This window comes from Brassica napus, chromosome C1 (assembly GCF_020379485.1).
Source record: "Brassica napus cultivar Da-Ae chromosome C1, Da-Ae, whole genome shotgun sequence".
Taxonomy (NCBI): domain Eukaryota; kingdom Viridiplantae; phylum Streptophyta; class Magnoliopsida; order Brassicales; family Brassicaceae; genus Brassica; species Brassica napus.
In genome coordinates this window covers 14,795,481-14,816,552 of record NC_063444.1, presented here as the reverse complement: position 1 = coordinate 14,816,552, position 21,072 = coordinate 14,795,481, and the positions used below count along the sequence as shown (strand labels likewise).

The 21,072-nt window shown below is 32.8% G+C and overlaps 4 protein-coding genes and 1 non-coding gene across 8 annotated transcripts; all 5 read right to left on the bottom strand.

Annotated features, from left to right (window-relative positions):
- Positions 1 to 367: 367 nt before the first annotated feature.
- Positions 368 to 1,066, bottom strand: LOC125579832. The gene has a single exon (XM_048743702.1). The coding sequence runs from the start codon at positions 1,064 to 1,066 to the stop codon at positions 368 to 370; it is 699 nt and encodes a 232-aa protein (XP_048599659.1).
- Positions 1,067 to 2,855: 1,789 nt separating this feature from the next.
- Positions 2,856 to 5,308, bottom strand: LOC106428303 (pentatricopeptide repeat-containing protein At4g26680, mitochondrial-like). Of its 3 annotated transcripts, none has more exons than XM_048744266.1 (2): positions 3,548 to 5,308; positions 2,856 to 3,269 (listed from the first exon to the last, which is right to left on the bottom strand). In XM_048744266.1, the coding sequence occupies exons 1-2, from the start codon at positions 5,124 to 5,126 to the stop codon at positions 3,238 to 3,240; spliced, it is 1,611 nt and encodes a 536-aa protein (XP_048600223.1). In that variant the 5' UTR covers positions 5,127 to 5,308; the 3' UTR covers positions 2,856 to 3,237. The 3 variants fall into 3 exon arrangements, with proteins under 3 accessions (XP_048600223.1, XP_048600222.1, XP_022550515.2); XM_048744265.1 differs by having other exon boundaries at positions 2,856 to 3,335; positions 3,548 to 5,276; XM_022694794.2 differs by lacking the exon at positions 2,856 to 3,269 and having other exon boundaries at positions 3,463 to 5,298.
- Positions 5,309 to 5,355: 47 nt separating this feature from the next.
- On the bottom strand, positions 5,356 to 5,428 carry TRNAA-AGC. Its single transcript has one exon. It is a non-coding gene; the product is annotated as a tRNA-Ala (tRNA).
- Positions 5,429 to 6,224: 796 nt separating this feature from the next.
- On the bottom strand, positions 6,225 to 7,625 carry LOC106428259 (chloroplastic import inner membrane translocase subunit TIM22-2). The gene is made up of 5 exons (XM_013869009.3): positions 7,300 to 7,625; positions 6,999 to 7,063; positions 6,836 to 6,908; positions 6,702 to 6,755; positions 6,225 to 6,621 (listed from the first exon to the last, which is right to left on the bottom strand). Exons 1-5 carry the CDS (start codon positions 7,496 to 7,498, stop codon positions 6,383 to 6,385), a joined length of 630 nt encoding a protein of 209 aa, XP_013724463.1. The 5' UTR covers positions 7,499 to 7,625; the 3' UTR covers positions 6,225 to 6,382.
- Positions 7,626 to 8,094: 469 nt separating this feature from the next.
- On the bottom strand, positions 8,095 to 10,736 carry LOC106428262 (heterogeneous nuclear ribonucleoprotein 1-like). 2 transcript variants are annotated; one of them, XM_048744268.1, is made up of 5 exons: positions 10,504 to 10,698; positions 10,215 to 10,283; positions 9,783 to 10,019; positions 8,645 to 9,686; positions 8,095 to 8,557 (listed from the first exon to the last, which is right to left on the bottom strand). In XM_048744268.1, the coding sequence occupies exons 3-5, from the start codon at positions 10,008 to 10,010 to the stop codon at positions 8,544 to 8,546; spliced, it is 1,284 nt and encodes a 427-aa protein (XP_048600225.1). In that variant the 5' UTR covers positions 10,011 to 10,019; positions 10,215 to 10,283; positions 10,504 to 10,698; the 3' UTR covers positions 8,095 to 8,543. The 2 variants fall into 2 exon arrangements, with proteins under 2 accessions (XP_048600225.1, XP_013724465.2); XM_013869011.3 differs by lacking the exon at positions 10,215 to 10,283 and having other exon boundaries at positions 10,504 to 10,736.
- Positions 10,737 to 21,072: the final 10,336 nt, after the last annotated feature.

The following is a 21,072-nucleotide window of genomic DNA, read 5'->3' as shown; positions in this document are numbered from 1 at the left end:
TTTCAAGTGATTGTAGGAAGGTAAAGTTGAACCTATACAATCAAGATGAAGTTAAATCTATGCGAGAAATCAATCTATCAGTGAACTGACTCATTAGTCTACACCCAACAATTGATTTTATGTGATTGCAGGAAGGTAAAGTTAAACCTATACAATCAAGGTAAAGTTAAACCATGCATGAAATCAACTATCAGTGGACTGATTATCCTTTTATTAAGGTTTTATTTGTTATTTAATCAAGAATCATCAAGCAAGACCAAGCAAGATAATATATAAAAACAAAATCGTTTTTATTATTTCAATAACATAAATGAATAACAAATAAATCAAATCAGATATGAAAACATAAAATCAGAATGTCGGAAAATTATTCAATGTATAATCCGACCTCATGGTCCATGAGTGTCCACTCGGAATCCTCCTCAGATCTCTTCTTATCAAATGTGGCTTTATTAGCTTCAGGGATTTTCATCTCACTGTCTAGTACTTCATAATATATCTCCATGATGTCATTAAACCGTCTGATGTTATCCATCCTTTTCTGCTTCTTTTGCTCAATGTCTAATAAATATGAGAACAGGTCATAATAGGTGGTGAAACCTTTGGCCTGATGTGATAACAACACTTCCTCTGAATGGAATGTGTCACGAGTTTTGTTTAACAAATCCTCGTTTGTTACCAATTCACCACATAGTCTAAGACTATAGGTGATTCTCATAAGATCAGAGTGATAATTGTCCACGGATTCATAATCCTGGAACCTTAGAGCTTCCCATTTTTTCTTGGATTCGTGCAACAATGGCTCACAGAATCTAGAATTCAAAAATGACCAGAGATTATGAGGATCATTAACATATCCAAACTCGTCTCTTAGGTCCTCACAGAGATGGTGTCGCATAATCATTATGGCTCTGTGTCTTTCACACGCAAGGGTGTCATTGCCATACTTGATGCACTTCCCAAGTCCTCTAGACTTCAAGACGGCTGAAGTGTTTATAGCCCAATCAAGATAATTATCTCCAGAGAGATCAAGGGCTTTGTAATCTGAGGGTATGAAACTCGACATCTGAAATCATTATTCAAAACAGGTCTTAATCAAGTAATCTTTTTGAAATTTTTCATGCTTCATATCAATGCCACACACGGACCAAAAGAAAAAAAATTCTAAATGATGCATTTTCTTAAAACCATACGGTTTAAGGTGTGGATCAATGTATTTTTCAGATTTAAGGTCCTCTTATTTCAAACACAAGGTTTCAAGGCCTTTAGGGATTCTATCTTAAATGATCAGGAAAATGTTCCATATTTTCTTCATCCCATTGGATCGGACCATTTAGTATAATGATTTTTTTTTTCAGTTCAGATCAGATTGCTTGAAAACTATGAATGATCTATATCCCTAACAGTCGAGATTTCATGTTCAGTATGCAATATTAGTATGCAAACAATATGCAATCAAGCAAACCAATTCAATCATGAAATCAGGTTAGGGTTTTCGAAAAATATACCATATATTTATTATTATTTTTTCAAAAAATAATCAAATAAGAAATTATTGTGACTTAAAAAAAATAAATCAGGAAGATTTGATTTATTCAAGCAATTTATTATATACTTTTCGATTTAAAAATAAATATATTTTCTCAGATATATCTCTGATATTTCGATTTTAAATATTAAAAAAATATTTTTTTTTCAATCCTAATCAAGTTCTAGTCGTTATCAATCATCAGGAAAACAAATTTCTCAGACAAGAACAGGAGGTAAAACCTCGGATTAATTTATGAAACCATGATCAGATTTTCAAAAAAAAATTATGTAACATGCAGTCCTTAACAGTTCTAGTTGATTCAGATCAGATAAGAACATTAAACAGGACAATAATGATAAGTTTAAGCAAGTAACAGTCGGTTTCTTTCAACATATAGCAGTCAGATTTTTAAACAAAAATGGTTTAACTTTCAATCCTAAACAGTTCTAATGTGAAACTATCATCAGGAAAAGTTTTAAACAATTTTAAAATCAGTTTCAGATTAAGAACATGTTCAAAACAAGTTCAGTTTCGAGATTTTAAAGAGTTTATGGTTTCTGGTTTTATTTTATTTGCAGAGACATGTTGCTAAATATAGCTACATGGCTGCCGATGGGGGTATTTAATATTTTATGGGTTTTAGATGAGTTTTCGATGATACCTGAAAACTTTTGATGGGTTGATCGGTCTATCAGTTAGAGATCTTCCTGGTTAGCTGATGGATTGCTCGGAATTATTGTTTTTGTTGCTGTTTGTTGGAATAGGAGACTAGTATATGGTTGAGAGAGATTTTGGTTTCTGGAACAAATTTTCCGCCTGTATTGTAGCTGAGCGTGGGGGCGCGTCCGAACTCCGATTGATGCGGGGTTAGCGGCGTTGGCTTCGTCTTGTCAAGAGCTTTAATTTGGTATCTGGCTCGTCGTCTGGATCCACCGGAGTTGAGGGATAGAGCTGTTTGAAGTTTGTCGGGAATTAGGGTTTTTACTGCTCGGATTTATTTCTGGTTTTTAGGGTTAGGGTTTGGGTTTATGAGAGCAACGTCGTGCTGATAACGTGTTGTAAATGAAGTGTTGGGGAAGTACTTCTGTTATCATTACTGTCGACCAGAAGGTCCATATATATACAAGGTATTAGACCGTCATAAGGTTATGTTTATCCTAACAAGACAAGGATAAGGATAAGGATAAATACTATGTTACAGATATACATGGAATATATACTAGATAAACACATAGTCTCTGATTGTCTTTATCATGTCCCGGATTGGACCTGCAGTACGGACTGATCCATGGTCGATCATCATTTGGTTTATAACACTTTACACTGTCTTTCCCAACTTGGATTAAATTATAAGTTTTCTTTACACAACAAAAAGAGAAATTGGCAATTCCTAATCAATGTATTGAATTCATTATAAGTTTTTTTTCAAATTTGTGCCCTCTTTTACCACTAGAGTCCCATAAAGTATCAACCTTTACATTATTCACCTAAGACCCCAATCCACCTGCTCCAAACCCGGTATTCACAGATGCTGATGTCACTAAGCCACCACTAGCTCCGGTTACAGCAAAAGCCCCAACCTCAACCCCTGGAACCCCATCAACCAGTGCACCAGCACCTAGTGAACAAACCCGACTCACTCTATGTCTCTATCTCTTCTCCTCTCTGTTTTTGCAATGGTTCTTGCCTCTCTTCTACTTATGTGATCACATCTCCTCGCTGTTGATAATGTCTTTCCCTGCGTGACTCAGTCAAATCTTAACAGCCGGAAACCCGAAATTTTTATCCTGTTTACATTCTAGTTCTGTCAAAAAGAACAGGAAATTATTAGAGTGTAATTTTCCCTCAAATTCATTTGAGATATTTATTTGTTGTTGTAACATATACTCTTGCATTCTGTTTTGTAATATTTATGAGATTTGTATCCATTCTAAAAAAGACGTAATCAACTTCTAATTCCACTGAACATACAAAGTTTTTTTGGTTAACAATATATACATTCTACTTTTCAGTTACCTAAAGGTTCTTGAAGACTCTTTTTGGCTTCCAGCTCCTTTACCAACTCTTGCGCAAGTTGGTCTTTCCCTTGATGCTCTAGTCCATTGCAGACCTCATGAACAGTCCTTGAATCAAGAGGAACTGATCTTCTGACCATTTCCCTCAACACCTGAGCTGCTCCATCATAATCCTCATTTTTACAGAAGGCGGACATCAAGACATCAAATGTTTGTTCATTCGGATGGCAACCGCTCCTAATCATGCTTCTGTACAGTTCAAAACCACGGTCTGCGTTTCTCCTCACGCACTGTCCCATTATCAACGCAGTGAAGGTCGACGAGTTTGGCACCAAACTCTCTTTATCTAATTCCTTAACAAAATGTGCAGCTTTCTTCGTCTTAGCTTGCTTACACAGTCCCAAAATCAACCCGTTATACGTCAAAATATCACGCTTAATCCCTTTGAAGACCATATCTTCATAAAACCGGTACGCCATCTCGTGATCACCCTGCTGACCGTACCCATTGATCAAAGTGTTATAAGTAACAGTGTTGGGTGCCACGTTCACCGCTTTCATCTCCCCGAAAACCTTACTAGCTTCTTTCAACTTCACATCTCTACAAAACCCGTGAATAAGAGTGTTGAACGTAACCACATCAGGCTGCAAACCACTCTTCCCCATGACGTTCTTAAGCTTCCAAGCCGAACTCAAAAGACCCTTCTCACAATGGCCAGCTATCAACGTATTATACGACACGTTATTAGCCTTAAAACCCAACCTCTCCATGTCTTGCAACAACTCAACACCCTTGTCGAGTTTCCCAGACCTGCAATAACAGGAGATAACCATGTTGAGAGTGTACGTGTTTGGAGATATCTTACAACGCCTCATCTCTCGGTAAAACCTCAGAGCGATGTCAACCCTTCCTTGACCAAGCAGCGAGCTCATGTAAGCGTTGCAAGACTCGACATTTGGAAAGAAACCGGACTCCTTCATCTTCACAAACGTATCCGTAGCGTTTCTGAACTTATTCAAATGAGCGAAAGCTTTGAAAAGCGAATCAAACACTCGAGGCGTAGAGTCACACTCCCTGTACGAATACAGCAACGCATCGAACAGCGTCGCAGGCAAATCTATTCCACCGGTTGAGAGTATCTCTCTCAAGATGGACTCTGCTGATTTGAATTTTCGGTTCTTGGTGAGAGTGTGGAGGACAACGGCGTTGGTCTCGAGAGAGTGGGAGCCTGGGCTCTGGTGTTTCACCCAGTTGAAGAACTCGAGAGAGAGAACGTAATCTTTCTGGATCTTGAGTAGTATGTTCTTGACTCTGAATGAATCCAAGTGGTGCGATAGCTTCTCGAGCTTGTCCCAGTCGGATTGAATCAGGTGGCTATGAGCGACGTTGACGAAGTCAAGATCTTGGCCTTTGGGTTCGGGGTTGCTCCTGTGGGGGATCGGGATTGTGTTCCTGTTTCTCGAGACGAGAGGTTTGGAGACAGTAGGGTTTGCAGATGCTCGATCTAGCTCGCCGTAGCTAGCGAAAGTTGAGAATCGAAAACACAGACGGCGATGAGCACCGGTGCTTATGCGGATCATTATCCCACGGTAAGCTCCTGGAGAATTAGCAGGAAAAGCAGGTTTCACTTTCACCGGAGAGCTTTTGATCGGAGACGGCGCCGGAGAAGGAGGTGACGAAGGAAGTCTAAACCGGTAAACTTAGTAAAACTGAAGGTGCCTTTCTATTAAAGCCCATTGGACCCTGACAAAAATTTAGAGGAAGCCTTTCCATGTGGCCCATGAGCGAGAGAGAACAAATAAAAATTATTGGAAATGCGGGGTATCGATCCCCGTGCCTCTCGCATGCTAAGCGAGCGCTCTACCATCTGAGCTACATCCCCTTTATGACGATTGTTATAAATTATCTACATTTATAACGTAATTTGTTTTTCCCAGAATTAATTGGACTATGGTCGTCAGAGACAGAGATGGACCATCGCTCTCTGAAGATTTTCCGATCTTTGTATTGTATAGTGTGCGTCTATAGCTGCAGAAGCTCAGGGTTTCCCCACTTCCATATGGTAAAAATCAGAAACAGATACCACCAGTTTAAGTTATTTCTGTGCTATTAGTTTGGTCCTACCTCGTAACATGTTTCAATATTTGTGATTTAACGAAACATAGACATTGCACACAAACTGCTCGATCAAATGTCTCTGAGAAAGTTTCTCCTCTTTATGTTCCTTTCACCATTGCACCTAGTTTCTCTCCCTAGTTGTTTTTGAATGTTCCTTTCAACATTATTTGCATCTCAATTCATATTATATATATTCCTTGACTCTAACGCATAAACTTTGACCATTTGTAGCAAAAAAACGAAGAGTTGATTACTTCATCTAATCTGGATTAGCTGCATTTGAGAATGTCGTTTTGCTATCCATCATCACCAAGAAAACTGGCTATGACGGTGGCATTTTTTGCCTCAGGGGCAGCTCTTTTCGCCGTTGGAATCCATCTGTCGTATCTCAACGTTGCTCCTCAGCAAGCTCGTACAAAAGCACGTAATGATTTCGTCAAAGAACGCCTCAGGCAGAAACAAGGCAAGTGACTTTCAAGATTCAGATTATGTCAGCATAACAACAGAGCCATTTCTTTTTGAGTATCTTTTGTTGTCTTCTTACTTTCACCATCTCCAACTTTGGAACAAAAGATCGTATTATTAGAGCAAACGGTACAAAAAGTATATCAAAAGATCTTTCATAAAATATTCTCTCACAAAGTACAGCAAAAGCAGGGAATGATTAAGAATCTACAGAGAGAACCTAAGGCACAAGAAAAGTAGAATCATGGGGAATTTAGATCTTCTTGGGTTTAGTTAAGGACTTGCAGAAAGAAGAGAAGGCTCCTCTGATTTCTTCATGGATCGGGAGAGCCAGGGAGAGTGGTAAAGGACGTTGATGATCTTCAAAGTTTCCGGTTTGGTGTCTTAAGGAGACCGAGTGAGCCAACGCTGTTTGTCTTTTGTTTAGTCCCTCAAGGATAAAAGAGAAAGCCCCAAAAGTGAGGCAACTCTGTAGAAGAGCCTGTGGAGCACCTGACCATATAAGGATATAGGGTTAGCTCTCTTATATGTGATTAAACAAAGTAGAAAACACGATAATGGGTTTGAATTACCAGGGAAACTAAGAGCAAGACCGGTGCAGCACCCAGCAACTCCGACATTAATGGCTGCAGATGAAAATTATAAGTAAAGAGAGACATTACAAGTTGATGTAAAACTAGGCATGTGTAATTTGAGAGAGCCCCACCGTCATCTTTCCCTCGCAGTTGTTTCAGAAGGCAAACAACCAAACTGTGTACTCCAGACAAAACAGCAAATGTCTTGCAACAAGAAAATTGCAAATGACTTTTGGTTTCACTGCAACAATAAAATCATATATGTAAGATTCGTTTATAAGATGACGAGGGTACCTTTGCTGACTGCCCTGCATCTGCAAATGATCCTTTAAAGCCTTTCTTCTTGAACAATCCTGAACCTGAACCCAAACTTGTATAGTGAGACAAATGCTTGATAGTTCGACAATCTCAACCAAAAGTTTATGCAGCCAATCTTATCACATTAACACACTCTTCAACGACAACTAAGCTAACTCTGCTTCTACACGAACCATGTTTCGAATAAAACAAACGAAGTAAAATCTCAGTTCACTGAGTAAAGCAACAGCAGATAAAACCAGTCATACAAGAAAGAAAGAGTAAATAAGAACATCACCATATCCAAAGATAGAGCCCATGACGGCACCACCAGCTGCATCTCCGGCGAACCGGACAAGACAAACGGCGGGAGCAGGAATAGTCAATGTCTTGGAGGAATCATTATCCGCCGCATCGTCACCGTCAGAGTTAAGGTTTGAATTGGAGCCGAGCTTCCCGTCTATATCTATAGCATTTGAAGAATCATCGGCCGACATAGCTAAGAAGTTGAAGCTTGAAGATACTCTAGACTTCGGTCTGCACACCTAAGATAAGATATTTCTTACACAGAAAACGACGACTGCTTTGCTTGCACAGTAAACGACTGCGTTTTGTTTCTCAGTGGCTGCGAACTGAGAATTGGGCTTGGGCTCTTATGTATAAAGGTCAAGTAAAAGCCCACTAATGAAGTGACAAAAAAAAGGAGATATATTTTGCTGAATTTCTAAATGTGAACCTAAACTATTTTATGTGGTACTTATTAGTCCAAATTGTTCTAATGCTGGTCGTTAATCCGCATTTTAAGGCTCAAAACAAAGTAATCAATACATGAAAAGAATGTTTCCAACCTTTACAACATGATAGAAACGTGGCACAAGTAAAGATATCACTACTAAACATAAGGGAATGAATCTTTCTTAGACCTTACGTGTTTGACAAGTTTGGCCGGCAAACTATAGTATTTCATTCATACAATACCAGATGTGAAAAAAAATGCATTTTCTAACACTGACCAGCTTTACATTTTTTTCACATATAATATGATTTATATGCGTGGAGCCTGGAAATAACAAATTAAATCAACAAAAAAGGATAATATCAAATGCAACAAATATAATCATTTTGGACCAATGTTTTCTCTCAAACTAACAATTCAAATCGAATGTTTAAACCAAATAAAAAATATGTAAGAAACAGAAGTTAACAATTAGAGTTACAAACAGAGCACACAACATGAAGAATCTTGAAGGAAGAAGTGAAAACCTAAAGAATAGTGATCGAGAATCAACGATCTCTACTTATTGCTATGGAGACAAACGCAGAAACCAAATCTTTGATCATCCCAAACTTGCATCTTTGCAGCTACTCATCTGATCTTATCTTTATGTAAGAATTAGATACAGAAGCAGAAAAAAAACCACATAAACTCACTGTGAAGAAGGTATCTCTTTCTCTACTTTTGACGATATTAAATTACAACTCTGCAAGGGACATTGTTCTTTCTTGATCTACACGTATCACTTTCTTCATCTGTCTTTTCCTCTATGCTTCAATACCTAAAAACGTTTAACTCAATTATACTCAACTAGAGAACCAAAAGTATCATAAGAGATAAACAACGCTAAAGCCTTTAAGATGCATACCTCTATTTGTTTGTCTATTTCCTCCAACACTGTAGCTTCCAGGGTAACCTTCAGAGGCATTACCAGATGGGTCTGAGCCTACATTGCCAATACCAAACCCATAAGAGCGAGACAAGCCCTCTAACTCAATAGAAGACTGATGGTAAGGCAACGTCTGCTGCCACGTTGAGTCGCTATAAACCGAGCTGCCTCTGTACAACTCCCCTATAGAGCCATCAAAACCGTTCGTGTTGTTGTTGTTACCAGAGAATGATAACGCAGAAAGTCCAGAACCTGTCCCAAAGCTTCTCCCATAGCCATTAGTATCAGAAAGGCCCCAGTTTCCTCTGTTGTTACCAACAGAGACACCTAAGTTCAAGCCTGGACTGTTTCCCCACAAGTCTCTATTGCTGGGGTTGTAAGCAGAGTCGCCTCTGTTGAATCCAATTGGAGAGTTGAACCGGTTTGGTGAAGCATTGTTGAAGTATTGGTCGCCAGGGAGCCGGTTAAACCCAAGTGTGTTTCCATTCAAACTCAGTTCTTGATTCGAGCCAAGACCAAAGTTAGAGAAAGCATTTCTACCGCTACCAATGGGACTAAACCGTCCACCAGGGTTGTTACTATAACCAGGAGCAAAACTATTGAAGTAGCTATTATTAGAGACTACTCCATAGTTATTACCGAACCCAAGAACCGGGCTGCTTCGGTTAACAGAAGCTTGGGAAGGCTCCTTTGGCACTGCTCTTTTAACCTCAACCATTTTGCCGTTAAGCTCGTGGAAGGTCTTGTGAAGAACTATATCCACAGACTCTTCGGAATCAAAAGTGACGAAGCCAAAGCCTCGTGGCCTCTGTGTGTTGTGATCATACATCACCACAACATCAGAAACTGTACCAAACTGATCAAAGTAGTTCTTGAACTCAGCCTCGGTGATGCTCGATGGTAAACCACCTACAAAGATCTTCTTTGTTCTCCCACCATTACCACCAAGGTGCATTGGACTAGCGTGCCGTTTCAGCACTTGCTGCTGATCATCCCGTGGAACAGCTTTCTTCGCCTCGACCTGCAACAACATAGAAATATTAGAGAAACCCCATTGGGCCATTGGTCAAGGCACATCAATGAAGGATCTTTTGATTTAGAGCAAAAGATTACTAACCGTGCGGCCATCGATGATGTGTTTCTCCATGATGACTCTCTCTGCAACAGAAGGATCTGCGAATACGATGAAACCAAAGCCACGTGCACGTCCTGTGGCACGGTCTCTCATGATCACGGATTCGACTAAATCTCCAAACTTGCTAAAATACTCTCCGAGCCGTTCTTCATCTGTGTCCCATGAGATGCCGCCAATGAAGAGCTTCCCCAGATCCGATACAGATTCCATCTTTTGCTCCTGCAAAAAAAAACAGGGATCAGTAGAAGATGTTGTGCAAATCTTAATGACGTTTTTATTTTTTTTAAAGAGCTCAAAGCTTTGAGATTTATGATGAGTTTCTTCATTTCATCTAATCGTAAGATAATCATCTACAGAGATCGAGACATATGGAAAACTGAAAAACAAACGGTAAGAGAAACATTGAAAATCTACTTCTTTTTTTTTTTGTCTGAGAACAGAATCCAAGTCCCCGATCAAATCGGAATTGAGTATCCTTCAAATCTGACAAATGGATCAACAAAGCATTCATTAAAAAAAAAAAATTATATATATATATATATATACATATATAATCTTGAGACAAAAGAAAAAAAAAACTACAAAGGAATGAAACAGACATTGAATAGGATGAAAAAAACGGCAAATGGACAATGACAGAAGAAAAAAGAAAAACGTTAGATTTGAAAAAATCAAAATCAAACTTGTGGGTGTTGAAACTCACCATTTTGGAGAGGACCCAGATGATGATAGCAAAAAATGTGGAAAACCTTAAGATCTGGAAAAGGGGACAAGGACAAGAGAAACGGAGGATGTTTTGTTCATTCTACAAGACATCCCACTCTTTCTGTCTAATGGGTTCCTTCTCTTATCAAGATGGCCTCCCTCTCTCTCAAGTTTATTTTATTAAAAAAGATTTATTTTTGTTTTATTTTCTGTAATGCTTTCTTAATTTTATTTACTTCGAATTCCTCAGGCTAAAGATGGTAAAAGAAAGAGGAAACAACAGTCACATATTATAATAGGGGGGCAAGATTTGAGATTTGCATCTCTCTTTTGGTATGTAAAGATTCATCTTTTAGAGAAGGCGGATGATATCCTTTAGTTTTTAAATTTACTTTTTCCCACACATATATTTATCTCATTAATTTATTTTCCCACTTATAATACATTTGTCAGTTGTGAGAAACAACCATGCTATAGTTACTTAACATTTTTACCAAAAAAAAAAAAAAAACCATGCTATAGTTACATTTTGTTTTTGTAGATTTGCTAATATACCGTTTAATTCTTTTTTTTCTTTTCGACAATATACCGTTTAATTCAGTTATTGAGTCGCTCAGTAAAATTCAATTCATGAGTAATCTCATAAATATATATTAATCTTTGAGCAGCATGTTTTCGTAGTCACGTATCATCATTACGATGATTCTTATAATTTTAAAAAAAATAATTGGTTCATATAAATATATATTATATTTTTATTAAATTAACTATCAAATTGATTAGTAGTGTAGAAAAGAATTGATAATAAAAGTTACGAAATTACATAACATGATTAAGATATATATGTTAATTAATGATTATGAATAATACATAATTGATAACAATTTTTGTATCATCTTTTTTTTTTAATTTTATATTATTAAAAAAATTGAACAATCATATTAAGCATATAATAAAAAAATTAGATTTTTTTCTTATATGTTATATTTTGAATTTTTTTAAACGACTATAAATATAAAAAAAATGGTAAAAGTCTCACATTGAAAATTTTGTGATCAATGGTTTAACTTTATTTTATTCAAGCAAGATATAAATGATAATAAATCGTATGAATATGAAGTTTCATTAATAAATATTCATATTATATATATATTAATATCATTTAAATTAAATTATATACTATATAAAAATATATAAATATGTCAATTTCAAAATTTGCATTGAAAAATTATTTAGATCTTAATATTTTAATTTTGAAATTTGTATTGAAAAATTTCATATTAAATTTGATGTGCTTAACGATTTAAATTTTTGTTACAACAAATATAAAAATGTTTATAAAATCATATGAGTAGGAAGTGTCAATAATAAATATTTATATTAAATATACTATATATATGTCAATATCATTAAAGTTTAATTATATATCATATAAAGTAAATAAAATGATTGTTTTGATTTATTTACCAATAACATGATTGTAAATAAACAAAAGGTATTGGTTTTGATTTATGTGTTTACTCTAATGTATATATTTTTATGTATACAAATTATTTTTTTTAATAGGTGATTTCTAATATGTTATTCGATCCTAACAATCTCAAAAATACACTTTTCAAATCGAAGCGATTTTTAATATTGAAAACACTATATATATATATATATTATTTTTTATTCAGATTAAATAATTTAGTCTGGATTTTTATTCCTAAAAAACTTTTAGTGAAATATCATGACAAGATTTCAATCACCTCTTTTTGTGTTTGTTCAAAGAATGAGAGATTTGATCATCCGTTTAATATTTATTTTTCCTAATACCCTATCTAGCTATTATAATTGTAAAAATGAGATATTTGAACTATTTGTTATAAGTTTTCTGGTTTATCATTTAATAAATCAAACAGTTCATAGTTTATACATAGTTTACATATACTAGAATGGTAAAATATTGTAGATATATATATATCGATTTATTCTTAAGTAACTAAACTTCAAAAGCGTAGGTTAATAAAATAAGTAATTTGTTTTGTTGTTCTAGAATTATATGATTTTTAGACCGAACTGGTGAATATATACTAGACAGACATTTACATTTCGAATTTGCACTTATATTCTATAATAGCTTGATGTGTTATATTTGAACACTAACTTGTGAATAGAGTTTGCTGGTGATTTTGTTCAAAAATTTGACTCATCTGGAGTGGAACTAATTTTTACAGATGTAAATCTTTTTAAATTGACACTCAGAAAAAAATTAAAAAGGAAACAAAACTCACACCAGTGAAACAAAAACGAGAATGAAAACAAAATTTTATAGATGTAGAAAATGAAATCACTTATGGAGAGTCAATAGTAGAAAAAATTGAGAGAAGAAAACCTAATTCTCTTTCGTCATTTTACAATCGATGTTGTCTATCTGGTTTTGGTGATTTGTGTCAGCCGCAAAACTTAATTTTATTTTGTGCATTTGAAGTCTTAAAAATAATTAAAATGAGCTTAATACGTTAACTTTTCAACAACGATGATACATTTAAGAGATCAACATTTGTATTCGTCATTTTACAATCGATAAAAATTGTAGTGTTACAAAATGTTAAAACCATTTAATGAACAAACATTAGTATAAAAAATTTACTCCGCGCATCTGCGTGGATTATCATTAATTAAGTGTATTAGAAAATCTACAAAAATAAGTTGAAAAAATGTCAACGAAGTAAATCGTTTTTTTTTAAGGATATAACATCAACAAAAAAAAATATTGTTTCTTTAACCTATCAAAAGCTTTTTAAATACAACACAATAAGAATAAAAAAAGCAATGTTAACATCAAAATACCAACATGTTTTCCAAAACCTCTATACATTATTCCTTGCTTTAGAAACAAACCATGCTGAAACTTTATGCATATAATACTATCATATAACTCACTTTTGCAACTAAACAGTCTTTGAGACGATTTTTTTTATTGGTAATTGGGTGAATTGACATATTGGGTAAATTGTCATATAACCAAAATTTACACCCAGTTAATATATATTTTTCCCTAAAAGATTCTATTATAATCTAAACAAGAGCTTACAAAGATGATGAAACATAAAGCCGACGAGTTTCAAAAACTTTTGGAGATAAAACCGCATCAGGACCGTGCTTCCATTGTAAAAAATGAAGCTTTCGCTTACGGCAGCAGTTTTTAAGAAAATTAATAGGGCATCTTTTCTTAGTATTTAATATGACACCAGGGCATCTTTCATTAGTTATTATTTTGCTTAAATCATCTTTTATCAATTATATTGCTTTAATCCTACATAATAGAATGTATATATACGTAAATGTCAGTAATTTGGGTAAGCTTAATATAGATTAGATGAAGAGAATCATAGATGTTGATTTTTATGGTTATAATGGTCTAATGGCTAGCTACCTAATGATATTCTGGTAGTTTTAATAGTAAAATAACCACATAAAAATAGACAACAAAATTGTTAATCTTATAAAAATTAAGATACAAAAAAAGATTAAGTAATATTGGTTAATTTGTGCATTGAAAAATGATTCAAAACATTAGAAAATTTGATTATTAATTTGATAAAAAAGCAAAATTTATATTTAGAACTTTAGAATGAATATTTTATTTTTTGATTTTTTTTCGTAAAAAATTGCTATGTAACAATAGTATTTTGTTAGTGTAATTTAAAATGTTGGGCATTATATTCTAACTGCGCTTTTGTTAGTCATAATTGTTCGCACGGCTCTGGCCGGATTGCAGGCTGGCTGATAAAAGACAATTCCCTAGATTCTAACCAAAAACTAACTACAAACCTAAGCTTGGGAACATCCAATTAATATATATATATATATAGCACATTAATAAACAAAATATATTATGTATCGACTTTTCCCACAATACATACTATACACTATACATATTTTGTATTAACAAACATCACAATCACATTCTTGCCTATAATAAGAGCTTTACCATTTTGAATAAAACTTATCTATGTAAAATTCCTGTCAAATTTTGGCTTAAGAAATTATATATGTAAAGAAACCCATTAGATACGTCTACGTTGACATATAATGAATTTATTTATGATTATACAAGATACGTGAATATATAATTAGGTACTTCACTACAAGAAAACTGCCGGATACCGACGGACAAAACCGTCAGAACTCGGTCGGGAAACAACGATTCCGATACACATTTCTTGTTTCAGATGCAAATTCGGGATATGTTGATTGAAAAAGCTTCCACGCTTTTGCATCAGAAGGATGTGTTATCTCACCATTTGTTGAGTGCTCTACATGTCATCTCATTGGTTCTGCTGTGTGTTCTGGCTGATATAACCTCTTCAATCTTTCAGTCAACGGCAAATACCACATTCGTTTGTATGGCACCGGAACTCTACCACTCGTTTCCTGATAACGGGGCTTGTCACAAAATTTACACTTCTTCCGGTTCTCATCTGCTCTCCGGTAAATCATGCAGTTAATGATGCATATATCTATCACTTGATAAGGTAAACCAATACCAGGGACCAATTTTTGAACCTCATAATATGAACCAGGTGCAAGATTATCCTTAGGTAGAACATCTCTAACAAAATCCTCAATCGCATCCACACATTCTTCAGGCAAATTATAGTCAGTCTTTAGCGCCATCAATCGACTTGCAGATGATAAAGGTGAATGTTCATCTCTACATCCTCGATACAATGGCTGCTTAGCTGCATCTAACATTTCAAAAAATCTTCTGGCTTCTAAATTGGGTTCTTCTCGTCTATCTCCTTCCTCTTCACTCGGCGGTAAATTTTCTCTATATGCATCATTTACCATCTGAACAGTCTCTACCCCAAAATCTACATCCGTGCTAGGTTCATCTAACCTATCGGCAATGTGAGGTTCGCTACTACTAGTCTACTACTACCATAATCAAATCTTTCTCCATGAAGATACCAAATCTTATAACCGGGTGTAAAACCTTTTAGATATAAATGATTCATACTTCCATTTTCTTAACGCTTCTATTATTCTTACAACTAGAGCATGGACATAACAAATACTTACTTGTTCTTGCTTCCGGTTGATTTTGAGCTACCGCCATGAATTCTTGAATACCACGTGTGTATTCTTCCGTAAGCAAACCTGTATTTGGATCCATATGAGGTTGATCTATCCAAGAACGAAAATTATAAGGAGAGGCCATGATTTTTATTGTTTTGTTGTGAGTTGAAAGAATGAAGGAACGGTTGTATTTATAGGAAAATCTGAAAAATTACCGACGGCAGATAGCCGTCGGTAATCCGTCGGGAAATCAAACGACTATTTTAACGTTCACATTCCATCGGGATTTCGTCTGTAATTCATCAGGATTATTCAACTTTAAACGGCTATATATAACGGTTATTTAATATGTCGGTATGTCGTCGGTAGTTTCTATATTTTTCAACGGTCATATTTTCCGCGGGATATCATCGGAATGCTGTCGGGATTACTAGACCGAATACGGACGAGCATAATCTGTCGGGAAATTCCGACGGAATACCGACGAATTTGACAAAGCTTATTTCCGACCATTTTTCGTCGGAGTTCTGTCGGGATATTCCGACGGAATTTTTTCGGTCGGGGTTTCCGTCGGGATATCCCTTGTTTTCTTGTAGTGCTTGATTGGTATCTTAATATTGCAAAGAAGAATCATATGCCCTACAACTACCATAAAACAACGCTAGATCTTGATCCGCGCAAGCGCACATGTATTTTTTCAATTTATATGCATATATATTTATTTTAGATTATTGGTGTTGGTGGTATACATTTTTAACGTTAATCATATATATAAATATTTATATAAATATTTCAAATACAATAATTTTATAGTTTATATGTTATAATTAATCAATTGTTTAAAATCGTCACATGCATTTGTCGCTTCTTATTATATATTTATCTTATTGTGTTTGCATTTAGTTACTGAAAAAAATTTAATATATGCATGAAACAACATATCTGAAAATTATTTGTGTTTAATTTATACTAAATTCTGACCCACCGCCCTTCTAAGCTGGATATTTTTTTACAAATATTTCTTACGCTTATTCATTTTAGATAATATATTATTGTATATACAAAATTTTAAGATATGTAATTTTTTTATACATGTATTATATAGTTTGCGAATATTAAGCCATTCTGTCATCATATTATATTTTTAACATAAATATTTATATGTATAAAAATAAATTTATCAATTTAATATAATTTATCACATTTAGTTCAATATAATAGTTTATTTTAACATGATTTATTATTATTGTAAAATATATAAAAATAAAACAGAATTTTTATTTTTCATTTTATAAACGATAACTCAATATATATCAATGCATAATAATAATTCTATTTAAAATTAAACTATATCATTATTAAAGTAGTTACAAAGATTTTCTCTTATTAGCTTTAGTGAATATATGGAATTTACCAACATAATTTCTGGTTTTATTTCTAAATTTGAAAATTATATATGGAAGTTTAATTAAATGGGACCTACATAATAGAAGAAATATTTTGAGATACTGTTAAGTACAACAAAAAATATTTTTAAAAGAGAAACTATAATATATTGTACTTATAAACTAATTTTGTAGTAAATATTTTTATTTGAAAGAGAAAGGATATTTCTTTCTAACAAAATCTTTTAGAGATCTTTATAAAATGTATTTTGAAAATTAATCAATTTAAATTTTTATTATCATTAAAATATAATTAAAATATTTATATGATTTAATTTTCGCTCATCAATCAAAAATAAATTTAATTTGAAATTCTAATTATATTTATGATAATTAAAATTTAAGTTAATTAATTTTCAAAAATAAATTTTATCCTGATTCTGAAAAGATTTTCTTAGAATTTTATTAAACAATATTTATTTTTATTTTAAATAAAAGATAAAAATATTAAAAGATATGATGATTAAGTTATGTACGTAAAATTTGATAAACTTTTTAGAGGATGGTCTAAACAAAAAAAATCACATATGAACAAAGTCATGACTTCTATTTTAATATATAAGATACTATTTTCTGCAATGTTATTATTTTTTATTAATTTTTTAAAAAAATTAAAATATATTTAACCTTATCTTCCCCAAAAAGAGACATCCGGTGGCATACAATTCCGGTTAACCGAACGAAACAGAAACCCTAAGTTACATGAAGCTAAAGCAACACCCCAAAACAGGCTAAACAACGCAGAGAGAAGAGGAATTTGATATTTATTTTAATATTCTGTTTTGTTGACATTTGATCTTTTCCAATATGGATAAATCTTCTGTTATGTGGGTGTATTATATATGATTTTTTTTTTTTTGGAACTGATTCATGCATTAAAATTAAAAATATAGTGGCAAAAATGATTACAAGACCAACTTTAGTAATAAAACCCTTTAGAAACCCATTAAAAACCCTTTAGAATATGATGTTTACACTAAAGTAATAATACAAATTTATAGAATGATTTTTATTTGATTAGGAGGAATTTGAGTTTTGAACTCTAACCTCTTTTTGATCCGGAGTTAGTTTCTACTGATACTAACACATCATAAACCATTTCTTTACTTTTTTGAAAAAGATCATAAACCTTTTCTCCCACCAGATTTTAAATTAGGAATACAATAACACCAATGTATGCGTTTAACCACCAGCATACTCCGGGCGGTTGGTAATTCTATAAAATTATTAGAGAAGATAGGGTCTATACTGCATACAGCTTGATTCTGTGTGGATGCAAAAGTCTACCGAAATGTTCTTTTTGGACAAAATGATGTTTTGAGTATCCAAAGGTTGCATTATATTTATATAAATATATGCAGACGGCCAAAAAGAACTATATAATTATATATTAAGCATTCGATGATCTCATTGACATAAATAATACATTTGTTTTAGTAATTTCCCCTCAGAGGTATTATTAGGTGCAGGGCCCGTGCCCAGACTATTAGAGGCCTAAGACAAATATTTTTTTTCATTTCCGAAAGAAAAATGTTTCAAAATAGTTTACAATTTTTTTTTAAAATTAATTTTTAGTTTTTACTTATGATGAATTATAAATTTAAAAAAATCGAATACTGTTGATTTAAATTATTTATATATTTAATTATAAAAAATTAATCAATTTTTAATATTTTTAATATATGCCAAATAATAGAAATAGAGTGGATGTGTAGATCTATATATTAAAAGAAAACATAGTTTTTCAATTATTGCTTTGTTGTGTTGCATGTGATTATTTATGAATATTGTCGGACCCTAAAACATACTAATCTGAGAGATTTGGATAAGCTTGCAAAATATCCACTAAACGCAATCGAACTTTGAGTACTACTTAAGTACTTAAGATGAGATTACCAAACCAATAAGCTATACAAAACATTGACGTAAGGGGCCCCTAAAAATCATCTATTTAATTTGCTCGGGGCCTAACCGTGCATTTTCCAATAGGCACTAGGCACGACTTTGATTTGGTGCAGTTAATAACAGTTTACATGTTTGAAACGTTGAGTTTATGTCATAACAGTTTTCGCATGACCATATTAATTCATATGTCGAACATTATTGATAATTAAAAATGTTTACGGTCAGAAAACTATAAATGTTCATCATTTATTTTCGAAAGATCTCACTCCTTAAAAGGTCTCTAGCACTTGAGTAATAAGATCACTATTCCTCAGTATATGCCTATAGTATGGACTAAAACAATTCAAAATTAAATTACACCAAACTAAAACATTGAAACCACCTTTTATATTGGTCAAATGTTGCCAAGGACAGCAACGTTCTTGAACTTTGTAAATATTCAGGTAAACTTTACCACTTCTAGTTCTAGATCATTGTCGAGTATTTTTATTTTCTTCCGATTAAATACAAAACTTCGATGTTTCAATATATAATTCACATGGAATTTTATCCTCCAGTGGATGGACTAGCATGCGAAATGATTACCCTAACAAGATAATTAGATCATTAGTTAAAAATGTAAATTTAACAAAAATATATTGACTTGGTTCCCACATAAAATTGGCTGGTTAAATCAATCCCAATATTTCTACAAGTCATACGATATACCCTAACAAGATAATTATATTCTTAGTTCCCACATAAAATATGTTGGTCAACTGTGTTTCTCTATAAGCCATAGGCCCATAACTTACAAATGGGCTATGTTAATGATAGTGTTAGTCGAGGAAAGCGTAATGATAGTGTTAAGTGGATCTAATTGCTCATTTTACAATGGGCCATGATCTAGTTGACCTTAAGATATTATGCACTGTGTTAGTTAATAGTGGCCATTAGCCCAATAAAGCTCGAAAATATAAGGATTTAATGATTTGAATATTATGACGTGAATTTCCTTGTTTACTTAATAAGGTCCGCTAATTTCCTTCTTTTAAATCAAGAGAAACGTGAATTTCCTTGTTTGTTTCCAAATTAATATGAAAATAAGAAATCCTCTATATATTAATTGAGAAGCATTTGAAAAATTAGAACCTTAATTTTGTATTAATTAAAAAAATCTCAAATCCTAGGTGGCACTATAAATGCCTTCTAAATTTCATTTTAAAGAATTCTAGAGCATCTAATATAAAATATAATTTAATCTAACGATGTCACATTATTTCATAATTATATAACACTAGAGAACATTATATTAACCTAAAATATAGAAAGTGTGTATTCTTTCCTTAAATAAAAGCTACGGAATTACCTAATATGATTTATATATATACGAGAATTAATGATTATAAATAATAAAGATTTGATAACAATTTTTGCATCCTTTTTCATTTTTGTTTAAATTTATATTTTAAAAAAAAACTTAAACAATCACATTAACCATATAATAAAAAAATTAGATTTTTTCTTATATGTTATATTTTGAATTTTTAAAATGACGTTAAATTACAAAAATGAGGAAACCTTTATATGTTATATATATATTTTTTAAACGACTTTAAAATACAAAAATGAGGACACCTTATATGTTATATTTTATTATATGTTAGAATTTTCTTATATGTTATATTTTGATTTTTTTAAAACGACTTTAAATTACAAAAATGTAAGTTTTCCTTAAGTATACGACTAAAATCATTAAAATGACATGTATCAATTCGATGGTTGATTTGAAAGCTTTCAAAACCATATGGAAGATAAAAGTCAAAATAATTCAATTGTGAAGACAATATTGTTTATTTTTTTCAAGAATGTGTTCGCTGGAAAAAATAAGGTTTTCATGTCATAATTTGTTTAATGTCCACTAGAGAACATTATATTAACCTAAAATATAAGAAGTGTGTATTTTTCCTTTAAATAAAAGCTACAGAATTACCTAATATGATTTACATATATATGACAATTGATGATTATGAATAATAAAGATTCAATAACAATTTTTGCATCCTTCTTCATTTTTGTTTAATTTTATATTATTAAAAAAATAAACAATCACATTAACCATATAATAAAAAAATTAGATTTTTTCTTATATGTTATATTTTGAATTTTTT

What these genes read in the sequence shown, in the direction of transcription:
- LOC125579832 (XM_048743702.1), bottom strand. Translation starts at nt 1,066, where the DNA reads ATGTCGAGTTTCATACCCTCAGATTACAAAGCCCTTGATCTCTCTGGA.
- LOC106428303 (XM_048744265.1), bottom strand. Translation starts at nt 5,126, where the DNA reads ATGATCCGCATAAGCACCGGTGCTCATCGCCGTCTGTGTTTTCGATTC. An exon ending in GAGTCTTCAAGAACCTTTAG is followed by an intron (nt 3,336 to 3,547) that starts GTAACTGAAAAG and finishes TCTTTTTGACAG; the next exon opens with AACTAGAATGTAAACAGGAT.
- LOC106428259 (XM_013869009.3), bottom strand. Translation starts at nt 7,498, where the DNA reads ATGTCGGCCGATGATTCTTCAAATGCTATAGATATAGACGGGAAGCTC. An exon ending in GGGCTCTATCTTTGGATATG is followed by an intron (nt 7,064 to 7,299) that starts GTGATGTTCTTA and finishes GTTTGGGTTCAG; the next exon opens with GTTCAGGATTGTTCAAGAAG. An exon ending in ACTGCGAGGGAAAGATGACG is followed by an intron (nt 6,756 to 6,835) that starts GTGGGGCTCTCT and finishes TTTCATCTGCAG; the next exon opens with CCATTAATGTCGGAGTTGCT.
- LOC106428262 (XM_013869011.3), bottom strand. An exon ending in ACATCATCGATGGCCGCACG is followed by an intron (nt 9,687 to 9,782) that starts GTTAGTAATCTT and finishes ATGTTGTTGCAG; the next exon opens with GTCGAGGCGAAGAAAGCTGT.